General features: G+C 44.1%; 1 protein-coding gene across 1 annotated transcript in view; it reads right to left on the bottom strand.

Moving 5' to 3' along the window:
- Nucleotides 1-11,260, bottom strand: part of LOC119455295 (3-hydroxyisobutyryl-CoA hydrolase, mitochondrial) — a 32,968-nt gene extending 21,708 nt beyond the window's left edge. The window contains exons 1-5 of the mRNA XM_037716690.2: nucleotides 10,971-11,260; nucleotides 10,153-10,192; nucleotides 9,449-9,583; nucleotides 3,436-3,604; nucleotides 2,296-2,348 (exon numbers count right to left, since the gene is read on the bottom strand). Of these exons, the coding sequence (XP_037572618.1) occupies nucleotides 2,296-2,348; nucleotides 3,436-3,604; nucleotides 9,449-9,583; nucleotides 10,153-10,192; nucleotides 10,971-11,020 (447 nt within the window). The 5' untranslated portion in view covers nucleotides 11,021-11,260. The remainder of the gene's footprint in view (nucleotides 1-2,295; nucleotides 2,349-3,435; nucleotides 3,605-9,448; nucleotides 9,584-10,152; nucleotides 10,193-10,970) is intronic.
- Between the last annotated feature and the right edge of the window lie 9,372 nt (nucleotides 11,261-20,632).

Raw genomic sequence — 20,632 nt, 5'->3', positions numbered from 1 at the left:
AACATGCCAGCACGCCAGCACGCATAAACCATGCGTGCTGGTGTGACAAAGGTATGTGGGCTTAATTTTTTTTTTGCCAGTACAAAAAAACCTGCGCGACAGCATTCTGAAAGAAATAGAATGTTGTAATAATGGTGGAGTGACAGTGGCACAGATATTAGCTCCAAGCACTTGCAATGCAGGCAGCACGGCTGCAGCAATAGGAAAGCAGCAGTGAGGGCTGCCAGCATGGCCTCCATGACACAAGTGCCTCCGTGATTGGAGGTCACTGAATAGTTTACTGTTATATAGTTAAGCTTTTCCTAAAGAAAAGGTTAAACCCACGGAACTGATGCAATAAATGACCAAAGGGTGATACAACTTCTTACTGTTATGTTGTGGCATCCGATATATATCTGCTACAAAAAGCACCTATTGGTTATCATCATCATCAGTTGTCCGCACAAGAAATTAAATGAAAATCTTTACTAGTAAAGAATGGGACTGGCCTGTGGCCTGAGTGGGGAGGGGGGTTAATTAGGAGGGGGTGAGAGGCACATCAGGGCTCCTCTCAGATTCGTTCTATGACGTCGGATTTGCAAGCAAGCTCCCAAAATGATAGCAGCCTTTTCCTGGTGCACCTGGGGTCACGGGGCGTCATCCATGCCTCATAAGACTGCGCCAGCCTGGCGTGTTTCTTCCTAAAGCAGGTGAAGGCCCTCGCAGTGCCACAGGAGGTGTTTGATGTCTTGCCTGATGGCGGTATCGTTGCAGTATGGGCAGTCTCTCGAAGAGATGGTGTGGGTAGCAGTGCCGTCTTTTGTGTCGTCATATCGCTCAGCCACCTTTATATAGGAGCGCCACTTGTGCAAGCACAAGTGGCGCTCGTGTAAGGGGGACTTCGTGCAAGAAGTCACAGCGGTTTTGGCTTCCAGTCAAGATTTTCTCCTTCTTCTTTCTGGGGTTTTACGTGCCAAAACCAGTTCTGATTATGAGGCACGCCGTGGTGGAGGGCTCTGGATTAATTTTGACCATGTACTTCAACGCAAACACACGGTCGTTTTTGCTTTTCGCCTACATCAAAATGCAGCCGCCACGGCCGGAATTCAATCCTGCAACCTCGTGCTCTGCAGCGCAATGCCTTAGCTGACTGAGCCACCGCGGCGGGTCACCATTTTTCTTTTTGTATGCGTCTGTTCAGGCTGGTTTAGGCGTGCTGTGATCGTTTCTGCGTTTATTCCGAGCACGCCGTGCCACAGAAGCAATGCCAGTGGGGTGCCTACAATGCTGCGTAAGAGTTACTGTATTTTTCCGCATAAAACCCGCCACCGTGTATAAATCGCACCCCCAATTACAACCCGGAAAGAAAGAAAAAAAAAAAAAAAATCCATGCGCATAACCCCCAGAAATAACTGCATACAACAATGCTCAAATCTTTTGAAAAACAGTCTCCATTTGTGGATGCACGACTCGTCCACACTGTAGCTTGATATGATTATGAGGCACACCATAGTGGGGAATTCCGGATTAATTTGGACCACCTGATGTTTTTTTATTGTGCATAAATCTAAGTACATGGGTGTTCTTGCATTACGCCCCCATCGAAATGCAGCCGCCGTGGTCGGGATTTGATCCCGCGACCTCGTGCTTAGCAGCTCAACACCATAGCGACTAAGCAACCATGGCGAATGTTCAAACAGGTGTCTCTTATATATTAATTTTTTTTCGAAACTTAAGAAAAGTGGGGTGATGCAAGTTATAATCTGGAAAATACGGTAGCTTGTTTTTGACACTGTGGTGTAGTACCTGGGATTTATGCATTGTGATTTATGCTGTGTTAACTTGGAAGCTACCTCTCTTCCCATATGCCCTTTGTCAAAGGCCTTCAGTTAAATCTCGAATTGAAAATAAACAAAAAGTGCCACCAATTATCTGGACCAAGGTTACCTTCAGCGGAAAAGCTCTGCAAAAGTCATTGGGAGATGATCATTGGCAGAAATGTGTGAGGAAAAGAGGGCATCAGAGAACACGTGTGCTATCTCACTAATAGGTATGCAGTGCTAAACTGCCCCTATTTTTTTTTACTCGATTCCTACATCAACATGTGCGCCCGCTGCATAGAAATTGTTGTGGCTTGAACGAGGCTATGTGCACAGGGGAGTCATACTGCAAATTCGTTACGAAGACTACAGTGGGAGCTGTTTGTGGATCACCAACTAGCAGCTTCTCAGATGCATTGCTACACTAAAAAAGAAGAAGAATAAAGAGAGATAGAAGGAGACAACAGACTATGTCCAAACGTCAGCAGCAACTTACCCCGCCCATAGTGACACCATCCAAAAGAGCAACATAGGGGATCGTCAGACTAGCTGTGAGACAAAAAGAAAAGAACACAACATTAGGACACAGCCTGCAAAAACCACGACAGGCTAGGAACAGCTCTTCTAGCCTGTTGTCCCGATTTTGCGACATGCCAAATCTGAGCTCATAAATTGAAATGGTATGCTTAAGTGTGAGAAATCGAGATTTTTGACACTATGTGTGATCATCCAGCAAGGAAGCTCAGAAAAGTGATTCAGAAAAAAAAAAAAACGCTTTGCACATGGTGTTTCCAATGAGCGCGAACACTCCAGGAACCTCATGTGGCTGCATCCATTCATGAGCAGAAATGGAAGTTGCCATCTCTGTATTACAGACTGTTTTACAGACCGCCATAAGATGCGAGACTTTTCACCTGCTAAGTCTGAGTTTGTTCAGTACAAAAACATGCAACTATAAAGGCACTTTTGTGCCAGATGCCCATTTCAGTTTTCTTTAATGACTCTACAACTCTCACATCTGGGCAGCAAATGATGCGAGACTAATTTCAGAAATTTTAACCTCGCACACAAGTACTTCTAACTGCAATTAAAATGTTCTTTTACAGGAAAACAAAATTAAGGTTATGAGGTTAAAAGTAAAAGTTCGCTACAAATAAATGCACAAGCCACAGGAAATCCGCATTTCTCAGATTTTATGCAACATGGCTACAACTGCTTTTGTAACCTCGCTGTGGCTTGTCAAAACAGGAGTTCGAAAAAAAAAAATGTTTACTTTAATCTTATGCCAGGGTTTTATCAATCAAAGCAATCTTAGGTCTGCCAACACTTCCAATTGCACTGCGTTTCAGCCCTTGAGGGCAGTTAAAGGCACGCATTTGCTTTCACCGACTGCCCTGTTTTTCGGACGTTGACTGTAGTTAGCGTGAAATATTTGATTCGTATTTGAAACTTAGAATATTTGCCCACCTATAGTTTACATGCTTCTCTAAGGGCAAGAACCTGCAGACAGTGATATTCTAAAATTACACATATTCACAGAAGCCCGCTTTTCCAGACAGTGATAAAGTGTTGACACATGCCCCTCCCCGCTCAAGTGGATACCGCCTCATTGAGGAGCAATGCAGCACACACCCACCAATAAGGTTGTTCAGTCGGTACTCTTCCCGGAAGAAGGCGTCACGGAGTTCGGACTCCTTGCCCTGCGTCAAGGCTATGGCCTTGACATCGCCGCCTGCGCAGAAGGCCTTGGACCCGGATGCTGCTTTGATGATTACCATCTTCATTTCGGGATCTGTGTCCCATTTCTGCAAGGAAAAAATAAAAAAAGAAAAGACATACCTTACAACGTACATACACGAACACACGAACTTACAAACTGCACTCAACTTGAATGAATTAATGTTTTATATTCAATTGCAATATACATACAACATATGTGAGCATTTCATCTACGACTGCTGGTGGTGGGCTTATGCAATTGGTACACAAGTACTAACTCAAGTACACGTTTTGTAGGAAAAGATCTAGGTTGGATAAAAAAAAAAAATTTGGACAATGATTTTTCACATACATACATGTACATACATTAAATAACTGAAAGGTACACAGTAAGTATAACACATATATGTAACAGTGCAATATTAGTGTAATATACATAATTATGTAGAGATGAAGTTATTGTGGTACATAACGTTAGCACAATGCACTTGGTAATTTTACAGCAGTTTGACAAGCATCATCACTAACGTTTTCAGCATTCCATCTTCAGATAAGCTAATAACAGTATCTGCAGTTTAAAATCACAAAGCAACAGCGAAGGGCTTGAGGTAAATTTTCTTATCACCTTGGGTTACATTATTTAGCATGCATACATACTAGTCTTGGTTGGCTGTTCTTGGTGACGGCTGTGCTGCAGCACCACAGCATCTGCTTTCACATTAGCAGCCATAAAAACTCCTAGCTTACCTCCAACATGGAGCCAGTGAAATGAAACGTGTGAAACAAAAATTACGAATTACTGATTAGAAGAATTGTGCATACGAGCTGTTGTCTATACGAATGCGATGTACACAAGGTAAGCTTTATTTTATAATCATTGATCATCGTGCTTTAAAGCGAATTCGGGGCTCCGACACACATTGCATTGCATTCACATTTGATTTGATATTGACCAGGCTGCCGCATGAAAACAGCATCACAACTCCCCTTAACAGCTTCACCGAAAAAACTTTTTTTTTATTTTGCTGCCACATCTTGACTGACATGAAGACAGATGCTTGCCTTTGAACTACAATGGCTAAGACCATTCATGCTTCGCCTAGTTTGCTCCAGGCATGCTCATGTGCACAAACAGGCTTTCGATTCACTATTGTCATTTAGAATGTTTCTGGCTATGGGGGGCACCACCAACAGCTGATTTCTATCTCGTTCCTAATCTCTCAAAATGTTATTGTGAGATCCTCAGCCAAGTGGTTCTCTTACAGGACTGCAATACTTTGCTTACAGGTGGGCAAGTGCAAACTGAGAACACCAGTGCACCTGCGTTCCTTTATTCTAGGCACATGAGAATAGTTCATATTGAACAAACGATGCAAACAAAAAGAATTAAGGGAAGACGACAACACGCTTGCTGGCAAGCAATCTTTCGTTCCATAGCTCTTTCCGTGATTCTTAGTGTCTCACGCTTTTTTCTTAATCTTCAACTTTCTGCCACTAATGTTAGTTTTGGTTGAATGCAACGATTGTACACTGTTCAAGGATAGCGGTAAGCTGTCTGTCATGAAAAGGGAGTGTCCGTCATATCTTGCAATTAACACATGTTTATTGCTATAGCTCAAAATAAACTGCTCACTCTACCGAAATTATACCCCAATGGTTATTCCCAACATTATTCATGGGTATTTAGTTTATTTTTCACTGTTTTGTAACAACAAAACTTCTGGAGCTCTTTTTTTTTTTGCTGCTTTGCTATGATGATAAATTTAATGCCTTCTTGATGTTCCTCTTATGGCATTTAGAACTGGGATGATTCCTATGATTAAGAGTGATGGTTTAATTATTACACTGTGTATATCTGTACATTGTTATTGTGGTTATCACAACCAACTGTAACAACAAGCGGTATGCCCCCTCTCTGCTGTAATCACTGATAAGGTTAGGAATATTTTTAAACGAATAAAATCATATTGTCAGATTACCCTGCTCACACAATTCCATGCCAAGAAGTGACTGGTTGAAGGGAAAATTGTGAGTGTGAAGGGAGCCTCCTGTGGTGAATGTGTATTTTTTATGTAGCTGTTTCAGCAATCTCTGCCAGGTTCTACTGCCTGCTCTGAGGGCCAGACAGACAGTGTGCCACAGTCTCGTATAAATTAGGGCACCTAGATAGTTCCTCTCTTTGCCTGTACGTCATTGGCTTAGTGTGAACATGTGGCATTTTGGCTGATTAAGCGTGATGTTTATTGTTTTGGAAAAGGTTCTAAAGCATGGTTTACACCACCATACACAAGGATAAGGATTTACTGCATGCAATGCAGTTTTAAAATGAGTATTGATAATAAATGCAGTACAACTCAAACTAGAAGCTATTAGTTTTTGGATGTGTGTAATCCTCCATGTGACAGGAGGAGGAGCAGGGGAAAGGGAGAATGGCACTACCTTAAACTTATCTAGGGACCTTAACAGAAAGTGTTGACAGAACAGTGTGAAGAATTAGTACCAGTGAGTTTTATAGGAGAATAAATAAAAAAATTGGCCAAACTTGATTTTAATTTATTTTTAAATGCAATGTAATTAATATTGCTGTATAATAGACCAGACAGCACGATATCAACTGGGGTCAGGCTTCAATTATTTCCAAGGAAAAGAACTGGATGCAGGGGCAATATCCAGTCCTTGACTATTCAGACGACAGAAAAGTGGCTGAACTGAAACGACAGTACCGATCTCCCGCCTGCCTAAGCAAGATGCATGAACAGACTACAGAGACAAACTAAAAGGGAGACTGACACATATTTTTGATCTAGTAAAAACCCCTTATCATGTGTTTCTCACAATTAAAAAAATAACACTTTGTATAAAGGTTCTGAAACACTTATATTTAAATTTCAGCTTCAAAATGAAAGGCCTGGCATCGACATTAAAAGTCAACTGTAAGGAAACTTCACTTTGATTAAATTGGAAATAAATGACAATATACTACTGAAGCAATCTTGGCAAGACACAGGGCTGGTAATTGGTGCCTAATTTTCTTACTAGCAGCCTTTTGATAGCACCGAAGCAGACGGTGCACCTGGTACTGAGCGGCTATGACGCAAGTCCCAACACGTTGCCTTCGAGATGCTTTAGTGTACTGCAGGCCGCTGCAGTCAGTGCCTAATGATGGCGGTCACGTCAAAGAGTCGTGCGATTTGAGTCATGCGTCACTTCTGCTGAATAGTAATGGGGGAATTAAAATAATTTTTAAATTTTTTTTGTCAGTTGAGGCATCAGAAATGCCTACTTTTGCGAGCCTTTCACGACACATCCACTCGTTTTTCAAGTGTAAAATGTTGCACAGAGCCTGTTCTGCACCTACGCTACCTGAATCTATGCTTTTATTGTGGCCCAAAATTTCGCTGCAGTTGACCTTTCAGTACGGTGAGTGAAAAATCTGCCGGCTTGGTATAGCAATAAGACAAGGTATGCTGCTGTTGCTAGTAAAAAATAAGCAAGAGGGCCACATGAATTTGTTATGGCAGCATTCGTCAGTCATAAAACTTTCATGCCTTTGCGGCAGTTGCAGCGTTCTCCGGAACCGGGTTGTGATTCGTCCACCTCTTGGATACAGAAATTGTTCTTCTTCCTAGAGTTTTATGTGCCAAAACCAGTTCTGATTATGAGGCATGCCGTAGTGGAGGGCTCCGGATTAATTTCGACCACCTGGGGTTCTTTAACGTGCACTACAACGCAAGCACACGGGCGCTTTTTCATGTTGCCTCCATTGAAATGTGGCTGCCACGGCCGGGATTCGATCCCGCGACCTCGTGCTCAGCAGCGCAACGCCTTAGCTGATTGAGCCACCGCGGCGGGTGGTACAGAAATTCAAACTTCTTAATCCAAATTAGTATTACAGAAAATAATTTACAGTGCTTGCCTGGCCAGTTCTACTAAAAGCTTAAAGCGTTTGAAACTTCAATTACTGCAAAATGATAACAACTTGGAATGCTATGTCAGTACTCCTTTTAAAGGGACGCTAAAGAGATACACTAAATTATTTTGGACTGATAAAGTAGTCTTTCCCCATATGGTTCAGTAAACGTTGTTGAAAGTTGCTGGATTCAGTCTTAGGCTTCATTAGAACACAATGTAGTTCATTTTTACCAAGAAAAAATTAACTAGGCCCAAGGAGACGCCGCCAAAATCCACGACGTCGCGGCAAGAGGGTGCGAGAACGTTAAAGGGTACTGACATGATATTTCTGACTATTCATATTTTTTGCCCTAAAATCTGGAAGAAAGAATCTAAACCCTGGAAGAAAGAATGACAAGCCTCAAAGCATAGTAAATAATGAAATATAACTGCTTTTCTACAGCCAGTTAGGTTTCCTTTTTCAGGAGGATACTGTTGTGACGTCACAACACGTCACGACACAGTACGTAGTCACATCGGAGCAGGGCATTCCGACAATTGCTCCAGCTCGCTCAGTCGTCTGCTCTGCTGCTACATCGGCCTTCCCAATGAGTAGCAGCATATGAGGCGACCGAGCGAGCCAGAGCGAGCGTCACAACGTCACAATGTCCTGCTCCCACATTGTGTGCTGTGACGTGACGATGCAGTATCCTCCTGAGAAACGAAACTGGCTGTAGGTCCCCCCCCCCCCTTTTAAGGTGGCGGCACAACCCATCTTTCATTTCTGCTTTTCTGCCTCACCAAGTGTCTTCTGATGGCAAGAGTGTCTTTTTTCGTATTGCAGAAGGTTAATTTACTAAAACAACTGAAATAATTTTTCTCTTTACTGTCCTCTCATACCCGTGCCACACGGGTACAGAAAAAAAAAACATTAAACTTGCCAAGTTTTAATGCCATTTGTGTGATGCTACACGGACAAACCTAATGTCATTTGCCTTAATGTCATTTGTGTCTAATGCATTAACCAGCATTCATGTGACTGAGATATGCGTACTCTCGTCTTCATAGCTTGAGCAGTGCAGTATAATTGAAGTATTCGAAACAGTCTCGACCATGTAAAAAATAATTTATACATAATTTTAAACTACTACACTCCTGCAAGGAGTTGTACTTGGTGAACTTCGACAGGTCAAGTTTGGAACAGCTTCGACAGGCCAAGAGCCATTTTGATTTTGGTATTTGGCTTTCACTTGGAATGGCCGAAGTTGCTATGGCCGCTTGCAATGTTGCAAAAGACGGCAACAAACTCAAGCTAACGAAACTATAGTATGCTTGCTTTTATGATTCACTATTCATGAAGGTGCAAAGTGAACTTGTAAATGCATATTTATTTTTTATATAGCACCTCAGAATTGCTCACTTCAGAAGATGCTGTCATCGACATCACCACATCAAATGTCATTCAATTTGAAAGTGTGGCAGCTGCGCAAAAAAAAAAAAAAAAAGTGTTTAGGGAAGTCAAGGCATTAACGAACGAATGTCATTTTTCTGTGTCCGTGCGGCACGATTAAGCTTAATATTTCAAGCCTTTTAAAAAGCCAGTGAACAAAGCTTCCATGTGGAAGCCAGAACGTCTAACCCCTTTGACCGCACCACTTTGGTCAATATTGCTTTTACTTTCTTTAATAAGTGTTTACTTCCTCACCAAATGATATGTTCTCCAATTATCGATTTCATAGACTGTAATGAACTTTTCACTTTAAGTTCAATTTATTAATTACGAACGGGACATGTTTTGCAATGGGAGCTGCATCAGCAGAGCAAAGCCTGTCCCATATTTACATTTTTTTTTATCACTTATACAGGGTCTGTTCTAGATAAGTGAAATTCTTTAATGCTAATGTATCACTTCACCTCATAAATATCAACCTATCATTTTTAGCAGCATTTATAAGATAAGCAAGTACACGTGTCAATATTAATAATTCTTGGCATTTCAGCAAGGACAATATGGCTAACTTCAAAGGGAAAGAATTTACCTTAAGAACTGGATAAATCTGGCGAATCATGTCGAGAGAGAGGGCGTTGAGAGCCTTTGGCCTGTTCAAGGTGATGACACCTTTGTTGCCAACCTTCTCCAACAACACATCGCTGGACTCCGTTGACATCGCCCTCTGGAAAACCAGATATACCAGCTCATAAGCACAAAGTACACGAAAAGATAAATATAGATTGCACATGCGTGCACAATTTTCCACAATGTTTACTTCCTTAAAGGTTTACTTCACAAAAACATTTTGCGCTGGAAAAACGCACAAGCCCAATCAAGGCACTATGAACTAAGAAACAATATTGTTGAGCTCTCCATATTATGAACTTTCTTCGTACATTTAGGTGCATGCTTGTTTTACGTGTGCTACTATCAACGTAATTCTTAATCTTACAAGCAGCACACAATCATGCTTACTTCAATAAGGTGCATATATTGATGTCAGCCAAGAAACTAATACGGGTGTCCTACGGTGCACGTTTGATCGCGACTGAGACCAATCGGGATCGAATTTCTCTGTCGCGATTGGCACCTTTGCGCAAGCTGCGGGGGGCAACCAATTGCGGTCGAGAATTTCGATCTGGATCGGGCTCGATCGCGATGGAAAGTGGCCGTGTGACACCGGCATTAAATAACCATGCACTGGACATGACAACAAATATATATAAAAAAATAAACTAAAGTTGCACATACCACAAGTTGTGTCTGTAAACTCACTGGTCCCCTCAGGCATCTGAAACAGCCACAACAGAACCGTTTTTCCTGCTCAGCACGTGATTATTAAGACTAGCAGTGTGACGTACGTTACAGCATCGAATTAAACGTTAACGGTGGTACAACTGCATCAATTACTCTCGTTAATCACCGAGAAATGTTTGATGCAAACTGCCTCAAAAAAATTCACACAGCAACATAATTTACGACAACGTGCCGGTTGCACAGCCGATAAAAACTATGCATACGCAGCAGCACGCTCGCATTTACCTCGTATCGTATTCCACGAACCCCTCTGCACTTCAGCCGACCTTCCCCTCCAGACATCGCACCTTCGCATCGCTCACGACTAGAGCTGAAAATGGAGTTCGCAGTGCTTACGCGTCGCAATTAAGCCGAAATTTTGAAGTGAAACACACGCACTTATTCCAGATGTTGATATAACGGGCGAGGACAGACGCGGCAAACCGTAGCTCACGCCGCAGAGGTCAGTCGCGTCTTTTACGGGACAAAAGTTTTGCCTTAATGTAAGGTCCCTGTAATTTATGGAAAGGTGTGCCCTCATTCGGCCCGTGACAGCGTATTTATTGCCACTTTTGCCACACCTCAAAGGCCTAAACCTGAAGGTGTCATGAAAGTCGTCGCACACGCGGGGGTAAGGCCCGATCTGAGAGAAAGTTAAGCACGCGAAACCAACTTTCCGCGGGCACGCCAGTCACGCGGGTCGTCGACACGCCTCTTTCCTTAGATTACCGGTCTGTAGCGATCACAGGAGAAGGACGGCAGCAGTTGTTTACCTTTTAGCGAAACCCAGAACAGTCGTCCGCATCACCTTCGGGATCTTCATCTTGCAAGTCTCCACTGATGGCTCTCCCTCGCTTTTATTTTTTTCCAAGTGGGCCGGAGCTTTCGGAGGCCTTCAAAGTCCGGCACAAACAGTCGTGTCGACTTCCCTTTCGCTCACCTAGCTTTCTATTGCCTTGTGCCAGCTGTAATCACGCCCATATGAGTTTTATTTACAAATAAAACCGCATAAAAACTACACAAGCTTTTCAGCACCACAGGCCAGTTCGACCAATGCCTCCTTTACTAGATGCCCGTCGCGTTGCTCGCTTTCCCATTGGGGTGGCGGTTCCCTTAGTTCAGCATAAATTCTGTGAGGCGGCGCTCGATGCCTTTTCAACTTCCGGCGGCAGCGGCGGTCGAAGACTTCCGCCGGCGCTTCGATAGCGCCTGCCGACTCCGAGACGGTAACAGATGCTACAGTAATCTCAAAGGCCGCAGCACGTGATCTAAGTTGCAGAAGTGCGCCACAAGCGGCGCTCGTTGCCTTTTCGTGGAGAAGAGAAATGGGAGAGGGCACAGAACCGGTGTTACCGGACTACAGTGTACTAGAATACCTTGGGTAGTGGAAAGAGCGCGCGGCGCGGCCTATTTGAGAGCTGTTGCCACATCTGTAACCACCGCGCGTGGCGCTGGCGTCAAAAAACCGAGGAGATCGCGGCCGCAGCACAGAACACCCATGCCGCAGTAGCGGCTGTCAGTGAGGTTGCGGACGCAGTTTCTGCTTCTTTTACCGCGTTTCCGACACGTTAGATTTTCTTGCGCTATCGCAAAATTCCGCAAAATCTATTTTAACGCCTTCTTCTGATTTCCACTATCTTTGTTCACCGTAGAACAATAATCGGTGTCAGTTTCCTTTACAAAATTGAGATGCCATATACCGCCTCTACATTTTTACTTACACAGGTCTGGTCTCGCTGTGTCACCTCTATGTTCTTTTTGCAATGCACCTGAATTCTTTGATCACTTATTTTTTTCCTCTTGTGCCACCGAACATGATACTTATTAGCGCAAAACTCGAAATAAAAGACAACAGCGAAAGACAAGAGGAAAGGAAAGACGAGCGCTACTGTAAACACCAACTCGCCCAACAAGAAGTTATTCTGTTGTGCCACCGAATTTTAAGACTGATAAAACACTTAGAAATTCCATTTCGAAAGACTAACCTCGCCAACGATTCTGTCTTTTTTGGGGTGACTTCACTGGGACACAGCCACAAGGATGCTTTTCTTGGAGTTTACAATTTCATAAGACGCACAAAAAGAGTACCTTGCTGGATTTCTAGAATTATGAATTATTCCTATTATTTGCCTTTTTTATGTCAAAATTATTTTATCTTAAAATTCTTTATGGTATGTTTCTAATTTCTGCTATACAAATTTAGTTTTTGTTTAAATTCTAATAAACATAGTTTAAATCACCTGATTCTTGGCCAATCCCCCGTAGTGGGTATGAGCCAACAATTGGGAAATGAGATGAGGTTGCAACAACAACAACCTCGGATTTCGTGAGCTAAATGAACGGACGTTGTCGTTGTTTAAAGCCCCGAAGGACGAAGCCCAACGAAATCAGTGGAATATGAATTTGCACCGCAAAGACAATTAGGCCACACTCGGATACGTCGGCGGTTTGCGACTACCCGTCTGCACTTCATTGTAAGGGCTTTTAACCGCGCTGGGTGCCAGAAACCGGAAACTGCTAACTACCTAAAGCTAAGCCGCTGCACATGAGCATGCTTGGTTTTCGTGTGAACAGTTTACGCACACCAGCTTTGAACAAATTGTGTTGTGATTATACCTGGAGCGCATGTCTTGAACCAACGGATTTAAATAAACAGTTGGTCTGTAAAAAATGTTTTTTTCCCAACAATTTTGCATTTTATATGCTTCAGTATTAAATGAAACGATAGCTTCGTCTTGTGTTTGAGGAACAAGAGAAAACCGTAACAAAAGAGGAGAGGTTTGCCACTCCAGGGACAAAACATTACGCCGCCGTGGTGGCGTAGGGGCTTTGGTGCTGCGCTGCTAAGCCCGCGGTTGCGCGATCGAATACCGGCCGCGGCGGCCGCATTTCGATGGGGGCGAAATGCAAAAGCACCCTTGTACCGTTCATTGAGTGCACGTTAAGGAACCCCAGGTGGTCTAAATTAACCCGGAGTCCCCACTACGGCGTGTCTCATAATGGTATCGTGATTTAATTTAAAATTTACTCCAAAATATAAAAAAAGAAACGCGCAGAACACCTCCCAGTGAACCACAAATATCCATTGGATGTACCACAAAAGACCAAATATCCATTAACGACGTCCAGTTTACATCTATCGTACGTTCGACTGGTACGTGGCAGTCAAAGGTCATCCAGAGGACGTCGAATGTCCTTATGATTTGGACATCTCTTGCACATTCAAAGCTCTCGTGCATTGATCGTACATAGTGCGTTATGAGTAGATGCACGCACTATGCCGCAGAAATACAAAGCAAATTGTCTCTAATGCATAACAATGGGAAGCTAGGAGAGCAAAAGCATTTAATTAATTATTTTGAAATTTAGCACGACATTTGCTCGCACTGTTGGAGGTCTATAGTAACGTTGCTGCCGGACACCGCGCGCAAAAGCCAATACTTTCGCCATTTTTTCGCTATGCTTTCGGTCTCGGTTACGTCATTTTCTTTCTCATAAAAAGATGCTTTATTTTTCAGTTATATCTATTAGTACACTGTTGAAAATACGTAACCTTTAACTTGCTGATGTAATACGACAATTTATAAAGAAAAAATGTCACAGTTTCGCCCTAAGGGAGAAGCAATGAATGCGATAGCAACACAGCAATGTCATACGAAGTAAGGTGAGCGGCTTTGGTAGCAACAACACGCAGAACTGTTGTCGACGCCATCGGCGTTTTGCCCGCGTTAGCTCAAAATGCGTGCGGCGTTGGTGACTGTTGCTGGAGCCTCTGATATAAATAGGCACTTGGTGCCGCAGCTAAACGTCGCCTCCCTTCCCTCCCCCTCCCCCACGGCCTCTCGCGCGTCCGAAGAAGGCGCGTTTGCTCTACATATATGGTGATTGTAAAGGAGAAAAGAGACGCCTACTTCTGCAGCCCTTAAGCGAGCACGGCGCAGAACGCGCGTTTGTTCTCCGCCGTGCGTTCACTCCCCGTGAAAGACGCGCCCCTCGCGCCCTTTCACTCGCACATACAGCGTTCGGCGCGCGGCGACGATTTCATCTCCAAATGACGTCATACGGAACCTCACGGCGACGGCGACGCCGACGGCAGAAATCTGCTTTTGAGTGTCCATATAATTGCTATCGCAATAAAAAAAAAAAAAAAAGCTTGAACCAGCTTGAACTCGCAATAGCTCTGACTTCGCATCGCCACTGATATCAATTCAGCAACACGCGCCTCGATGCAAGTGCGCAGCAATGTTCCGGGCGTGAGCAGCGTGTGCTTTATTTGTGTCTTTTCGACTTTTGTGCGGTTGACCATGGCCCAAGTACGTGTATACTAGGCAGAACTGTACAGTTGCGTGCTGAAATTTCGAGCTGTGCTTCTGACTGCTATTTGTGGTACGTTTGTTCGCCTTGCGGAGCGCTTACGGGAATACTCGGGAGGCAATGTTTTGATGGTTAATTTTCGCACATGTTTGTATCGCTTGGTTTCCTGCGTTCCTCTTCAAGTGTCAGGGATATTTCTCAATTGCAATATGTTATTGGCACTTTTGTGATCTGAGAAGCTGCCTGACCAAGTTGCCTATCAAGATGAACATTCCATCTCTGGATTCTGCTTGCGTGGAATTTATTTCACCATATATTTTTCAATGCAGCTAGAAAGTACTGGCTTTCTATCTTGAATCCGGTGGCCCCAGAAGCAAGTGCTGGCAAGCAGGCCATGCGCTTTTGGTCATTAATTAGTATGTTATACTACCTCTTACTAATCAGTTTTATTCTTTTTAATTATAATTGTGGCACTGTGCCTACTAGTCATTTTGTGCCTACTCGTTACTTGTGTTTTAATGAAGTTTAATTTTCAAGAATCTGTTTTTGATTACGTTTTTTTTTTTTTTAGATCCGCGTTTAACCTGTTTGTATAGACGTTTTCACGAGGGCGCTTCCGACGGTCTGGCGTGGAGAGTATGTGTCAGTGTTGCCTGTTCGGTCTGGACTGTGAGCTTGCCTTGTGCTTGCATTGCGGAGTGGTAGCTTTCCTTCGATGTTTCCGTTTATTTTTGTCACGAATGACTTACGCTCGTAAATAATGGCATATATACTCATCAAAAGGCTACAGGCCAGCACTGTGCAGTTTATGGGTGCACAAACAACCAGCGGAAAATAACGATTTGAGGAGTATAGTGTGTCCACAACACAGCACTCCGCGAGACCACTGCCGATGTGATATGTTAACGTTTTGCCGGTTTCCTGCATCACCTGAGGACTTGGCATTTCAGTCTAATGTGAACCAATGCACACATCAGTAAAATAACGCATTTTGGTAAACTTTTTTCGGCACATGTCCCAATAGGTTGCGAGAATTGTCAGCTCTTCGATGCAATATTTTCTCGTATGTAGTAGCAGAGGCTACATTTGTTATTCTTTCAAACACGACTTCATTCCACTGCCTAATACGGGGGCCACACGGCGCACTTTTTATCGTGATCGAGGCCGATCTGGGTCGAATTTCTTGGTCGCGATTGGCTTCTTTGCTCAATCTGCGGAAGGGAGCCAATCGCGGTCGAACATTCTGATCCAGATCGGTCTCGATCGCTATCAAAATGACCGTGTGACACCGGTATAACACAAATTGAAGCACTCTGCGAGAGAACTAGTCGGTAAATACACTTCGCAACGATCTGGAAAAATCGTGTCCTATGGAAGATGTATGCAGACCCTGTGTCCACCAAAACATTGTCTCTGCGTTCACACGCGCCCTGCGCGGCCCTGCCCATAAAGTTAATAATTTCAACAGTGTGGTGCTGCATCGAGCTCACCCATCTTTGAGCGTTGTCTATGTGCTTGGGCAGCAAGAGAATGCAAAAACGAACGTGTCAACCTCATCAGCGCGGCCTAGCGCCAGTGCTAGAGTTCGGGAACCGTAATGCGCTAACTGTGCATGGAGTAGAAACGCGCTAAATGAGCCCGCGCAAGTTAGAACGTAAAAAATGGTATTCGCATGGGTACGCGCGGACAATAGCATCATACTTTCAAGAATAACAGGAACGAAAAAAATAAATTATTCGCACAGTCGATCAAGTGAAATACTTACGTGCATGCAGTGACCGCTTCGCTGACCACTAAGCGCTTTTCACTCACGGTCAGTAGTGGTTTGCAGTCATACGCATATGTATTTATTCGACAATTGTCAAGAGTTGAGATTACTTTATTATGAACATTGCACAGAAACTAGAGAAAGAGCAGAGATGGCCCTAACGCTGCAATATTATTGGCGTATTTCGCTTCAGAGATAGCTAGCGCACACGAACAATTCTTTCCGTACGCGATATCTTCAATACAAACTTCGCGCACGATCTACGTTAAGGTTCACCGTGAGCGAAGCTTGTTCCAAATTGAGACATTCGAAAGAAAAGCCATTCCAGGTAAACAAACGTAAAAAATAGGTAAACAAATATATCTTTATAACAAGTCATGTTATAATCCCTATTGGGATTGACAGTATGTATAAATAAATAACTACTAAATACTAAAAATAAAAATATAGCACCTGGGCTGTATCAGTTGCGCTGGCATCTGTGATCACTATCGCGCGTCGGTTCGCTGCAGGTACCACGCTGCTCGATCGCCACGCTTATGCTTTGACATTTGGTTATAAGCACCCTGCATTGCACCAGATCCAATAAATTTTGCATGATTGAGCTGTTCAGTTGCGTCGGAAGCGTATGGAGTAACCACCGCATATCTACCAACCACTGACACGCGTCGTCGGGCCGCCGGCGCCTGGTTCTAAGCATTGCCCGACACCTACGTACGCGCCTGCTTTCGCTAAATGAGGCAACCCTCAACCGCGAAACCTAATGGTGATCAGATTCAATCGACGATACGGTCACATGTGTCCAGAAATAACAATGAAATATACCGCTGATTAGCACGCCAGGTCTCGACGAAGCAGACGCGGCTGCCGCCGCTACCGACGACGAAACACCACATCCACTGGCTGGGCTTGCTGGTGCCATGGCACACCACACTGAGCGCTCACGCGAGCACGTGAAACATGTAACAAGTCAAGCCGCACAAGACAAGCGAAACGGAAGAAAACAATCGAAATAATGCGCGGCGAAGATCACACAACCGAAGTGCGGCCGGCCTGCTCTCGCAAGGCGCACAGTCCAAAATGGTGGCATAACATGTTCTGACGCTAGACGTCGCCCGCGTCGGCAAATGGCGCTGCTCAAACGTCGGTTTGTGAAAAGGTCTATACAACGAGAACATGTAACGAATAATTTCATACATGTGCGTGGCTGGGGGCCGATCATTTTTGTAATAAAGCTTTATCAGTTGTATAAATAAAAAAGTAACATTGGTATGACATTGTGAGTTTCACTGGTGTGCTTTACCTAGTGCTTACTGAACTCACTATTTTTCATTTATCCATTGCAGGATTTGTAATGATGCATAATGATCAAAATGCGGATTTACGGTTTTGTTAGCACAGTTTTCGCATTTTGATGAGCGCTAGAACTATATATAAAAGTTGACAGTCATTTTAGGCGAACACTGAAGAGGATGAAGGCAGAAGCCTGCGCACTCACGAAGCATTAATTAAATTATTTGTCATTCTCATTCGCATGCGTTGTTACTTCTATTGTTTTCTCCTACCAAAGTTGTGGGCTCGAGTGCCTTAATTAACTTCGTCATAATTAACACCAATGGTTGCGGGCTCTACTCCCACCAAAGGTCGAGGGTTTGAGTGCCTCAATTGTATCTTAATTAACTTTGCCTTAATTAACACCAAAAGTCGTGAGTTTGACTTCCACCAAAGGTCGAGTGTTCGAGTGCCTTAATTAACTCTGCCCTAATTAACTTGCCTTAAGTAACTTCGCTCTAATGAACACCCAAGGTAGTGGGTTCGACTCTACCTTCACCATGTCAATTGGAATCCAACTTGGAGATAATTTGGAGATGTGGCCGATTCGCCCATCTCTCCAAGTGGTTTTGACTCCCAACAAAGGCCGTGGGTTAGAGTGCCTCAATTAACTCTATCTTAATGAACTATGTCTTAATTTGCTTCGACCTAATTAACACCAAAGGTCGAAGGTTCAATCCCCAATTTTGGTGCCATTAAATTTTGGTGCTGCAACGCTGGACATCGGATTTTTCGACCATTGAGCCATCTAAGGATTTCACCTTAATAAGTGTTGCAATTTATATTTTCACATTCACACGTTTACACGTTAACAAAACATTTCAAGCAAAGTCACCAGCTACATGCCGACAATGGGGGTAACTGTGCCATTAGTGTGCCTCAGCAGATGTACCATCGAGGACAAATTAAATGCGAACAGCGGAGTGTGTGGCCGAAGCATAACTGAAGGTATACTGTGCATGTCGTCGGCCAGTCGTTGTGCACGTGCGTGGGGATAAACGTCACCCGTATTTTGTCCGAAAGTTGTTTTCTCATCTCTCCTCGACAGTGCCATACCCACCTGGCAGTACAGTGTTATGGTGACTAGCACCATCGCTACATCTGTAGTGTGATATAGCTGGCATGCTACCCAGCTTGCTAACGTGCATTGCTTTGCTTTTGTTACCACCATCAAAGCTGACAGTGTCTAATCGTAATTTGAATAGCACGAAAAATGTATTGCATTGGATGCGCAACAACAGTGCTAGCCACCTTAAAAGTAATCACAGATAGGAATGGCACTGCAATAGTGGGGTGAGAATACAAGCTTCAAACAAAATAGAGGTGACGTAATACGCACTAGGACAAGCAGCCCCGCACTCCGCATCGAAACCACATGCATGTACATGTGGTACATGTGGTTGTACATGTAACCACATGCGTGTAAAATGATCGCTGGCCGACGCCGCAGACTGTGCTTTTAGTTACGTTTTGGCCACACACTCTGCTGTTCCCATTTCATTTGTATTCAATAGTACATCTGCTGTGGCACTCGCAGGTATGCAGCTCAGTATAGCGTCAGCAGGAAATATCCACTAGATGTTCTATGGACCTCCTGCATCCCCAAAAAGAACATCTATTAGAGGTTACTTATGTCCAGCTGCGACATCCTTTCAACGTTAGAGCAACGTGATCTGGATGGGACTTAGATTATCCATGGTACGTATTTGTAATGTTGTTTGGATAAATATAGATATCTATAGGATGTGTGCAATGTCTCAAACATGATGTTCTATGGACATCTATGGTACATTAATGGTTCACTGGGCTGGAATTGCTGTCTGTTAGTGCCGCAAAGGCGCGTGCCTGTGATAAGAGAACTGGCGGGAGTACAAAGTGCCCGGAGCGTGCACTCGGGACGTGATGTATGCATCTCACAGGGGCTGTTCGTATTAACACGCCAGTAAATTGACGCAGACATCGCCGTTCCATGCAAGATCTCCTAAGACGACTTCTTACTGTAAGCGCGAAGCTTCACGCACTTCGTGCCTTGGCGCCGTCTCCTCAGCGGAGGTAATCTGACAAAAGTCTAGCCCTGCTGAAGTCATATTGCTTTGATTAATTCGCTCATAAGCTATCAATGACATTTGCAGCGCGAGTACTACGCATAACTGCAGTAATGATAAAAGAAAACTTCCGTGCTTGCGGCTGCCTGACCGCTTTCGAGCGCTTGCTGGTGCTCGGTTAGGAGCTGCTGGCGCCACCTGGTAGCGTTAACATAGAATAAAGAACCAACTTTAGAGAAGGGAAACTGTACCTTCCACAGTGGTACGAAAATAAGAAGCGGCAGCGCATGGAACTTACTTAGGCGTAAGACAGATGGCGCTGCTCAAACAGGAAGCGGAAATGTTTTTTTTTTTGAGCAATATTCAATATGGCCGCTTTTTACCGGTCGCATACGCTGGTACGCGCCGCGCTCGCCCGGTTGGCGTTGCGGCACGCCTCATTGCCTTGGCTGCCGCGTAGTTTTCGCGTTCTAATTGCCAGGAGACCAAAGAGCCTCTACTGACGCCCATAAAAACAAGCCACAAGTGAGTGAACGGAACGTGAGACTTTATTGGCAGAATACAAGCAGTGCACCTTCTCGTACAAGAGCAGAAATAAAAATTGCATGTCGAGATACGCTGGAATCATTAACGCGAGCTCGTAAACGGCTCACTTTCGTCGTCGCACATGGCGGTCTGGTAACGAGCGACGGCAAGTGCAAGCAGATTGGACAGTGTCCCACCTGTTTGCACCGACAGTCGCCGTTGAAGATGAGCAACTTGCATTGCGAAGTAATCGGGTGACGCTGGCATCTGCTGCCGCAGCCAGCACAGCGACATGGACTACCCGGAAAATTAACGTGACCTCCGTTCCAACCTGCACGTTTCTTTTTTGTTATTTCGGGGGCCGCGAATGTGTAGATCACACTTAGTGCCTCTCTATCTTTCAATATGGACATGGTCGGTTTCGTGGGCATCACCTTCGGCAGCCTTTTTG

Source organism: Dermacentor silvarum, chromosome 6 (assembly GCF_013339745.2).
Source record: "Dermacentor silvarum isolate Dsil-2018 chromosome 6, BIME_Dsil_1.4, whole genome shotgun sequence".
NCBI lineage: Eukaryota > Metazoa > Arthropoda > Arachnida > Ixodida > Ixodidae > Dermacentor > Dermacentor silvarum.
This window is presented reverse-complemented; position numbering and strand designations above follow the sequence as displayed.